The sequence below is a fragment of the Hemiscyllium ocellatum genome, chromosome 44, assembly GCF_020745735.1.
Source record: "Hemiscyllium ocellatum isolate sHemOce1 chromosome 44, sHemOce1.pat.X.cur, whole genome shotgun sequence".
Taxonomy (NCBI): Eukaryota; Metazoa; Chordata; class Chondrichthyes; order Orectolobiformes; family Hemiscylliidae; genus Hemiscyllium; species Hemiscyllium ocellatum.
In genome coordinates, this window is record NC_083444.1 from 5372338 (window position 1) to 5382678 (window position 10341).

General features: G+C 51.6%; 1 protein-coding gene across 1 annotated transcript in view; it reads right to left on the minus strand.

Annotated features, from left to right (window-relative positions):
- The window catches only part of tnfsf12 (TNF superfamily member 12), a 45791-nt gene extending 38865 nt beyond the window's left edge, over positions 1 to 6926 (minus strand). Inside the window, exon 1 of the mRNA XM_060854528.1 lies at positions 6712 to 6926. Coding sequence (XP_060710511.1) covers positions 6712 to 6900 — 189 coding nt within the window. The 5' untranslated portion in view covers positions 6901 to 6926. The remainder of the gene's footprint in view (positions 1 to 6711) is intronic.
- Between the last annotated feature and the right edge of the window lie 3415 nt (positions 6927 to 10341).

A 10341-nucleotide genomic window follows, 5' to 3' on the forward strand; every position in this document is an offset into this window, starting at 1 on the left:
TGTACCAGCCCCCACCACTTCCTTTGGCAGCTCATTCCATACACACACCGAATGAAAAAGTTGTCCCTTAGGTCCCATTTATATCTTTCCCCTCTTACCCTAAACCTATGCCCCTCTAGTTCTGGACTGCCCCACCCCAGGGAAAAGACTTTGTCTATTTATCCTACCCATACCCCCGTCATGATTTTATAAACCTCTATAAGGTCACCCCTCAGCCTCCGATGTTCCAGGGAAAACAGCCCCAGCCTGTTCAGCCTCTCCCTATAGCTCAACTCCTCCAGACTGGATAAGGAGGGAGGATTTCCCTTTTTGAAAGGAGCATTAATGATGCAGACGGGTTTTTATAAATCGACGACAGCTGCCCAGATTATTCCAGATTTATTAACCATGTTTAAATTTACAAGTTGCTACTCTCAGATTTGAACTCACAATTGTTGGCCCCGATTCCCAAATGATCACAATCATCATGTCACAAGGACTTTCATGTCTTGTCCCCCTCAGGATGTGTATATGAATAGGAAGGGTTTAGAGGGACATGGGCCGGGTGCTGACAGGTGGGACTGGACTGGGTTGGGATATCTGGTCGGTATGGAGGGGTTGGACAGAAGGATGTTTCCATGCTGCACATCTCTGACTCCTGTCTCCACTGTTGGCTCATTGTGGAGTTTTCTTGTCAGATTAATATACTCCATAAAGTTTCTCTTTAACAGCCAGTCCAGGGCTCACAAAATAGCTTTCACACTTTTAATGCCGAGGTTAGGGTTCAAGGGTCAGCGCTGAGGGAGCGTCGCACTGTCAGAGGGTCAGCGCCGAGGGAGCGTCCATAGTGTCAAAGATCGGGCTGCCACTGTTTTGGGGAATGTAGGGATAGATCGTCTCTGGCAGATGAAGCCCAACGTATTCCCAGTTGGACTCTCACTACTGCACTGCTGTGTGTGAGAGTGTGCAAGAGAGAGAGAGCATACGCGAGAGCGAGAGAGAGTGTGCGAGAGGGGGTGCGCATGGGAGTGCATGACAGAGAGCGAGAGTGTGTGTGAGAGAGAGAGAAAAAGAGAGAGACCGCAAGAGAGAGTGCGCGTGAGTGTGTGTGTGTGTGTTGTGGGGGTGGAGGAGTGGGTGGGGTGTTGCTGTGAGCAGGAAGACTGCCCCATATCCTGCAGCAGTAGCAGTAGCAGGGACATGCTTGTACGTGCTGCTGCAGACTGCCTATACCTTGCCAGCTCTGCCTGGCTTTTGACAGCCCACTGTGTCGATTGCCAAGAGCTCACCGCAGGAGTGCGTCACTGTGTGGATGTCGGTTTCCAAAGGGGGCTGCCAGCAACTGAGAGGGCCAAGAGAGGTTTTTTTTTGTTGTTGTGTTTTTTTCTAAAAAAAAGCTCTTCCCCCTCAGCAGTTCCTTCCACACCTGGCACGGAGCTCTGCTTGTGACGCTAAGAAATGCAAACAGTAGGGTCTGGTCATCAGTTTCCACTTCACGCTGCTCCCAACCCCCTGTCCAATCCCCATCCAAACCCTCCCCCCTGGTGATCTCCTGGGTGGTGGGGTGGGGGATATCCCCCAGTGCTCACCAGTGACCTCCGTTTAGGAGCCAGGAAAATCTCATACAAACATGATCCCACAGTCCACCATCAATTACACTCACAATTGGGACACCTAACAGGCAGCTGTAATGTCAACCGAGATGGAAGTTAACATTCACTAGGTGTTGAACTGCAGCCCCTCCCCCTTGAGTCTGCTACGCAGGTCACACCTTCTCAGATCACAACCTCAACTCCCGTCAACTTCCAATCAGCGTAGACCTCCCCCTCCTTGGTCAAGGATAAACATTTGCAGTGGTACATCAGGGAATTCGAGGAGAAAGTGAGGTCTGCAGATGCTGGAGATCAGAGCTGAAAATGTGTTGCTGGAAAAGCGCAGCAGGTCAGGCAGCATCCAAGGAGCAGGAGATTCGACGTTTCGGGCATAGTTTCCTGAAGAAGGTCTTATGCCCGAAACGTCGAATTTCCTGTTCCTTGGACGCTGCCTGACCTGCTGCGCTTTTCCAGCAACACATTTTCAGCTACATCAGGGGATTGTAAACTGAGCAGGCTGGAGAATGCTCCCATCGTAACCCCTTAAGGTGAGCACCAAAGAAAGCCGAAAAGAACAATGGCTGTCCTATACTGGACAGGAACTGAACTTCCTTTTGATTCATTTACAGAATGTGGCTGGGCCAGTGTTTATTGCCCCTCCCTGAGGGCACTGCTGTGGGTCTGGACGCCCATGTAGGCCACTTCAGGTAAGGACAGCAGCTTCCGTCCTTAAAAGGACATGAGTGAATCAGACAGATATCACCCCACCGCCCCCGACAATCAACAATTGATTCACGGTCATCAATTTCCCTCCATCTACCGCAGCCGGATTCAAACCTAGGTCCCTAGAACGTTACCTAGGTCTACATCGTGGGCCGAAGGGCCTGTTCTCTGCTGTATTGTTCTATGTTCTAGGTCTCCGGAGTAACAGTCTAGGGGTAATACTGCTCGGCTGTCTCATCACACTGCAACCTATGCATGCACAGTGGCAGGCTGGGGGCTGGATAATATAGAATTCTTGCAGCGATGATACGGATTCCCTACAGTGTGGAGACAGGCTCCTCGGCCCAACAAGTCCACACTGGCCCTCTGAAGAGTAACTACCCAGACCCATTCCCCATTACTCTGCATTTACCCCTGACCAATGCATCCAACTCACATATCCCTGAACACTACAGGCAATTTCCCACAGTCAATCCACCTTAACCTGTTCATCCCTAAATACTACAGGCAATTTCCCATGGCCATTCCACCCTAACTTGCTCATCCCTGAACACTACAGGCAATTTCCCACAGTCAATCCACCCTAACCTGCTCATCCCTAAATACTACAGGCAATTTCCCATGGCCATTCCACCCTAACCTGCACATCTTTGGGTTGTGGGGGGAAATCCACGCAGACACAGGGAGAATGTCTGTGTGGAGACTGGACAGTCGCCAGAGGCTGGAATCAAACCCGGGTCCCAGATTCTGTGAGGCAGCAGTGCTAACCACTGAACCATCCTGTCGTCCCAGGTAACCAGGTAAGCAGATGACATCAGGAAACTTTTGTTTGGCCCAAAGGTCATGGGTCAACATATACACAAGATCGACTCTGAACTGGAGTATATATGGTATTAACACACTTGAATTGGTGGAGGTCACCTCAGGTTCCAGAGCCTTCCAATACAGAGGGCCTTGGGCAACTTGCACTTCTTGAAGATGGTAAAACATCCACCTAGGTGTTTCGTGGCAGTGCAGGAGGACAGACCAGGGAGAGGTGACCAGAAGCTTGGTCAAAGAGGGTCAGGCAATGTCTCAGAGGAAGAGGAAGTAGCAGCTGGAGAGCTTAGGGGCTCGGGCAGCTGAAGGCTCAGTAACAGAGTCACACAGCACAGATATACACCCTTCAGCCCAACCCGTCCATGCTGACCAAGTTCCCTAAACTGAACTAATCCCACCTGCCAGCACTTGGCCCACATCCCTCCAAACCCTTCCTATTCATATACCCATCCAGGTGCCTTTTAAATGTTGCAATTGTACCAGCCTCCACCACTTCCTCTGGCAGCTCAGTCCCTACACGTACCCCCCTCTGCATGAAAAAGTTGCCGCTTAGGTCTCTTTTATATCTTTCCCCTCCCACCCTAAATCTATGTACTCTAGTTCTGGACTCCCTCACCCTGGGAAAAAGACGTGTGCTATTTACTTTATCCATGCCCCTCATGATTTTATAAACCTCTATAAAAGGTCAGCCTCCTACACTCCTGGAAAACAATTCCCAGCCTATCCTGATAACTCAGTCTTGGCAGCATCCCAGTGAATCTTTTCTGAACTCTTGCCAGTTTAATAACATCCTTCCTATGGGAGGGAGACCAGAATTGAATGCAGTATTCCAAAGGTGGCTTAACCAATGTCCTGTACAGCCACAACATGACCTCCCAACTCCTGTACTCAATACTCTGACCAATAAAGGGAAGTGTGCCAAATGCCTTCTTCATCACTCTGTGACGTAACCTTCATGGAACCTTTAGGCCTCTCTGTTCGAGAACACTCCTCAGCAACCGTCGACAGGGGGATGATGGGAATCTCTGAGGAGGCTGAGTCAGAACACCACAAATCTCAGAAGGGTGTGAGGGCTTAGATGGAGTCAGAGGGAGATGGTGCTGTGGAGGCATTTGCAAACAAGAGTGGCCCCAGTGGCTCAGTGGTTAGCCCTGCCGCCTCACAATGTCACCCTCGGGCGACTGACTGTGTGGAGTTTGCACATTCTCCCAGTGTCTGTGTGGGCTTCCCCTGGGTGCTCCGGTTTCCTCCCACAGTCCAAAGATTAGTGTGGAAACAGGCCCTCTGCCCAACAAGTCCACACCGACCCTCTGAAGAGGAGCAACCCACCCAGACACATTCCCCTACACCTAACACTATGGACAATTCACCTGACCTGCATATCTTTGGACTGTGGGAGGAAACCCACGCAGACACAGGGAGAATGTGCAAACTCCACACAGACAGTTGCCCGAGATAGGAGTTGAACCCGGGTCCCTGGTGCTGTGAGGCAGCAGTGCTAACCACCGAGCCACCCTAGATGTACAGGTTAGGGTGGATTGGCCATGCAAAATTGCCCCATTGTGTCCTGGGATGTGTAGGTTAGGTCAGGGGGGGAAAATATAGGGGAATGGGTCTGGACAAGTTACTTTTCAGAGGGTCCCTGTGGACTTGTTGGGCTGAATGGCCTGTTTCTACACTGTAGGGAAGCTATGCACCGAAATGTTGAAATGGTGGGAGGATATGGGGTGGGGATTTCTGTAAGGGGAGGGGGAAGCAGGGATGAGGACTGAGGGAGGACTGAGGGAGGATAGGGGTTAGCGGAGGTTCAGATGAGCTGATGTCTATGAAGGGTGGGGGTAGGGGGCAGTGGTGAAAAGAGCTGCCTCAGCCCACAACCTGCCTATCCACTCACTCCTGTGCACACAATCATTATAACACTGACAGCCACCAATCAGCCCGTCACTGGGCCTCCTAGCAGCGCAGAGTGGACAGCGAGCGCCTTTTTCCTCAGATGGTGATGGCTAGCACGAGGGGTCATAGCTTTAAACCGAGGGGTGATAGATATAGGACAGATGTCAGAGGTAGTTTCTCTGGTCAGAGAGTAGTCGGGGCGTGGAACGCACAGCCTGCATCCAAGAAAACTGCTCTTCATCAGGAATGAGACACAGTAGTAGACTCGCCAAGTTTAAGGGATTTAAATGGTTATTGGATAAACATATGGATGAGAATGGAACAGTGTAGGTTAGATGGGCTTCAGATTGGTTTCATAGGTCAGTGCAACATCGAGGGCCAAAGGGCGTAGGAATGTTTGATTTACATCCTTGTCACGACAGAATCCCAATGGATTCCCAGCTCACCAGGGAGTGTGCACCCAGGGTGAATCCAGACTTGTAGACTGTAGGCAGATCTTGCTCAGACTCAACCTAGCTCCCCCTGGCCCACACAGCCTTCTTACCTGAGGCAAGGCAGGGCAGGGCAGGCAAGGGAGGAAGCAGGAAAGAGTTGAACCCACCACCTTCTGATTGGAAGGCAATGGGGAGTGGGGGGGGGTCACAGGGGATTAGTGAGTCAGCCATGCTCCTCAGGAGCTGTACCCTGATGTCTAGCGCAAGGGAAAACACACCCCACTCTGCAGGGACCCGGCGGGAGGGAGGGAGAGGGGGTGACACACACAATCCTGGTTTGGTGGGGGGAGCAGATGGATAATGCACACAGTCCTGACTGGGGCGGGGCGGGGAGGGGAGGGGAGGGGGGAAATGCACACAGTCCTGACTGGGGAGGGGAGAGGAGGGGGTAAATGCACACAGTCCTGACTGGGGCAGGGAGGGGAGGGGAGGAGGCAAATGCACACAGTTCTGAGATTACTGTCCTTTCAAATAAACCTGTTGGACCTTAACCTGGAGTTGTGAGATTTTGCACTGCATCCACCCCTGTCCAACACCGGCTCCTCCACATCACGGGAGCATTGCACAGAGTCTACCCTGGGGCGGGGGGAGGGGGGGGGTGACATTGCACAGAGTCTACCCTGGGGTAGTGTCATTGCACAGAATCTCTGGGGTTGGTGGGGGTGACATTGGACAGAGTCTACCCTGGGGTGGGGGTGGGGGCGAAATTGCACAGAATTTACCCTGGGGTGGGGGTGGGGGCGAAATTGTAGAATCCGGAGGTGTGTGGAGGGGGGGGGGGGGGGGGGGGGGGGGGGAAATCGCACAGTCTGTCCTGGGGGTGGGGGTGAAATTGCACAGAATCTGCCCGGAGTTGGGTGAAACCGCACACACACTCTCCCCTGGGGGTAGGGGGAAATGAAACCGCACAAGAGTCTCCCCTGGGGGTAGGGGGAAGACCCCGGGGAGCAGCTGAATCTGCCCGGACCAGTCAGTCAGGGATTAGCAACAGAACAACCTGAAATTAAAAACCTCTCGCTGCTCCAACAAAACAAAAACTCAGACAAACAAACTTTGCAAAAGTCCCCCCCACTGTTTGACCAAATCAAAATGCACTTGGACCGCGGACACTTTCCTCTCGCCCCCCCCTGTCCATTTCAGCTCAGTCCACCTTCCCTCCCTCCCAGTCCCGAGCAATGCATTACCCCCCCCCCCCCCCAAGCCCTCCTTACTTGTCTCTGAAGGGTGCTCTCCCAGGCTTGCAGAGACCGGTGCAGACTGCGACACTTCAGCCAGGACAGGGCAGCCACGGCCAGGCTGGACAAGGCCAGAGAGACGGCCAGAGCGGTCAGCAACGCCAGGCGGATCTGCCACCTCAGCCTCCTAACCCCGGCCATTCCTCCGACGCCCACCTGCCCCATCCTGCTGCAGACTGGTGCTCCGGGGACGGGGCAGGACATAGACTTGGCGGAGGAACTTGGCTCAGGACGTCTTTCATTTAAATATAATCTTCCCCCACCACCCCCCCTGCTCTTCCCCCAGCACCTTCCCTGAACTGATAGAACTATTCCTCACACACCAGGAAGGACAGAACTTTGCCAACAGGAAACTGATTCCTTTTCCTAGTCTTCCCAGGGGGACTCAACACTTAAAGAGGCACTGCTCGGTCTTGAAGCATCCCGTAGCCGAATAGCTGTCCGGCCAGCTCCACGCTGGAGAGACTCCAGAGACCAGCAAGCACTTTCCAAAAAAAAGGAGCTGCATTTCTGTAGCGCCTCCCGCATCTTCAGGCTGACAGGGTGGTCCATTCTGTGATGTCACAGCTGCAGGCGACCAATCTGCTCACAGCAAGCTCCCCCCCACACACGCACACACAATAAACTCAATTTGTTTTACTTTGTACTGATGTTAATTGGAAGATAGATTAGATTACTTACAGTGTGGAAACAGGCCCTTCGGCCCAACAAGTCCACACCGACCCGCCGAAGCGCAACCCACCCATACCCCTACATTTACCCCTTACCTAACACTACGGGCAATTTAGCATGGCCAATTCACCTGACCCGCACATCTTTGGACTGTGGGAGGAAACCGGAGCACCCGGAGGAAACCCACGCAGACACGGGGAGAACGTGCAAACTCCACACAGTCAGGAGAAACAAACTTTTGGAACGGGTGGGGTTCCTAAAGTCCACCAAAGGGTTTTAACCGAAAGCAGACACCTCCAACAGAGCAGTATTCTCTCAGTGTGACCATCAGACCTTACAGCCTGAACTGGAGGGAGAAAAGGCGAGAGAGAAGCTATACCCAGTCTAATAGCTGGCCATTACTCACCGTCCAGGACCTAGGTGTTCAGGTATTTAATTCTGTGAAATTTGTGTCACAGGTAGACAGGAGGGGGTTAAGAAGGAATTTGTCCTGCTTGCCTTCATTACTCAGACTTCGAGTATAGACATTGGGACGTCCTGTTGAGGTTGTACAGGACATTAGATTAGATTAGATTACTTACAGTGTGGAAACAGGCCCTTCGGCCCAACAAGTCCACATTGACCCGCCGAAGCGCAACCCACCCATACCCCTACATTTACCCCTTACCTAACTCTACAGGCAATTTAGCATGGCCAATTCACCTGACCCGCACATCTTTGGACTGTGGGAGGAAACCAGAGCACCCGGAGGAAACCAACACAGACACAGGGAGAACGTGCAAACTCCACACAGTCAGTCGCCTGAGGCGGGAATCGAACCTGGGTCTCTGGTGCTGTGAGGCAGCAGTGCTAACCACCGTGCCGCCCATTAGTGAGACGTCTTCTGGAGTACTTTGTCCAGTTCTGGTCTCCCTGTTATAAGAAGGATGATATTAAACTGGAGAGGGTCCAGTAGAGATTCACCAGGATGTTGCTGGGTATGGAAGGTTTGGGGTATAAAGGGCTGAAAATGTGTTGCTGGTTAAAGCGCAGCAGGTCAGGCAGCATCCAAGGAACAGGAAATTCGACGTTTCGGGCCAGAGCCCTTCATCAGGAATGAGGAGAGGGTGCCAGGCAGGCTAAGATAAAAGGTAGGGGGGAGGGGCGATGGAGATGTGATAGGTGGAAGGAGGTCAAGGTGAGGGTGATAGGCCGGAGTGGGGTGGGGGCGGAGAGATCAGGAAGAGGATTCCTCATTTCCCCTCCCCCCACTTTGTCTCAGTCGATTCCCTTGAACTCAGCACCGCCCTCCTAACCTGCAATCCTCTTCCGGACCTCTCCGCCCCCACCCCACTCTGGCCTAGCACCCTCACCTTGACCTCCTTCCACCTATCACATCTCCATCGCCCCTCCCCAAGTCCCTCCTCCCTACCTTTTATCTTAGCCTGCTGGACACAATTTCCTCATTCCTGATGAAGGGCTCTGGCCCGAAACGTCGAATTTCCTGTTCCTTGGATGCTGCCTGACCTGCTGCGCTTTTCCAGCAACACATTTTCAGCTCTGATCTCCAGCATCTGCAGACCTCACTTTTTACTTTGGGATATAAAGGCCTGGGATATTTTTCACTGCAGTGTAGGAGGCTGAGGGGCGACCTTATAGAGGGTTATAAAACCATGAGGAGTATAGATAAGATGAGTGGCAGGTGTGTTTTCCCTAGGGCGAGGAATTCCGAGACAAGGGGGCACATTTTTAGAGTGAGTGGAGAGAGATTTTAAAAAGACAGGAGGGAAAATTCTTTTTACACAGAGAGCAGGTTTGTGTGTGGAATGAGCTTCCTGGATGCAGGAACAGTTGCAATGTTTAAGAGACATTTGGATAAGTCCATGAATGGGAAGGGTTTGGAGGGATGTGGGCCAGGAGCAGGCAGGTGGGACTAGTTTAGTTTGGGATTGTGGTCAGCATGGACTGGTTGGGCCGAAGGGTCTGTTTCTGTGCTGTGTGTGTGAGTCTACATACTGTGCCCTCTGGACTTGTGGGTCAGGCAACTCATAATTGCCACTTCGGTTTCACAAAGATTTCACAGTGGACAGTCTGGGGGTGTTGGTGGGGAATGGGTTAATAATTGCTGTATTTGGGAGCTGGCTGTGTGGAAATTGGCTACAAACATTTGACTGACAATTGGCTGTTCCAAAATTTGTTCCTGAACAGGCCAGTTTGGCGTGACATTGATGGGATGGTAGAGGGTCAGTCGTGAGAGATGAAAATGATAATTAGCCACATGTGGGTGAGGGCTTCTAGAGGAGAACAGCTGGACAGGATATAAAGCACACGCTACAAAGTGGGGTGATGCAGACACTCAACGTGCGACTCAGTACTACATTAGGATATCTAGGTATCTGTTATTTTAAACACTGAAACCACCCAACTGTTCAATTAGATTCCAGTCTGTAACTGTCCTGGGGTAGCTGTTATTCTGTATATAAACCACCCTGAACCCCTCGATTAGATTCCAGTTTGTAACTCACTCCCAGGTATCTGTTATTCTGTATATAAACCACCCTGAACCCCTCGATTAGATTCCAGTCTGTAACTCACTCCCAGGTATCTGTTATTCTGTATATAAACCACCCTGAACCCCTCGATTAGATTCCAGTCTGTAACTCACTCCCAGGTATCTGTTATTCTGTATATAAACCACCCTAAACACCTCGATTAGATTCCAGACTGTAACTCACTCCCGGGTATCTGTTGTTCTGTATATAAACCACCCTGAACCCCTCGATTAGATTCCAGTTTGTAACTCACTCCCAGGTATCTGTTATTCTGTATATAAACCACCCTGAACCCCTCGATTAGATTCCAGTCTGTAACTCACTCCAAGATATCTGTTACTCTGTATATAAACCACCCTGAACCCCTCGATTAGATTCCAGACTGTGATTCATTCTGGGGTAT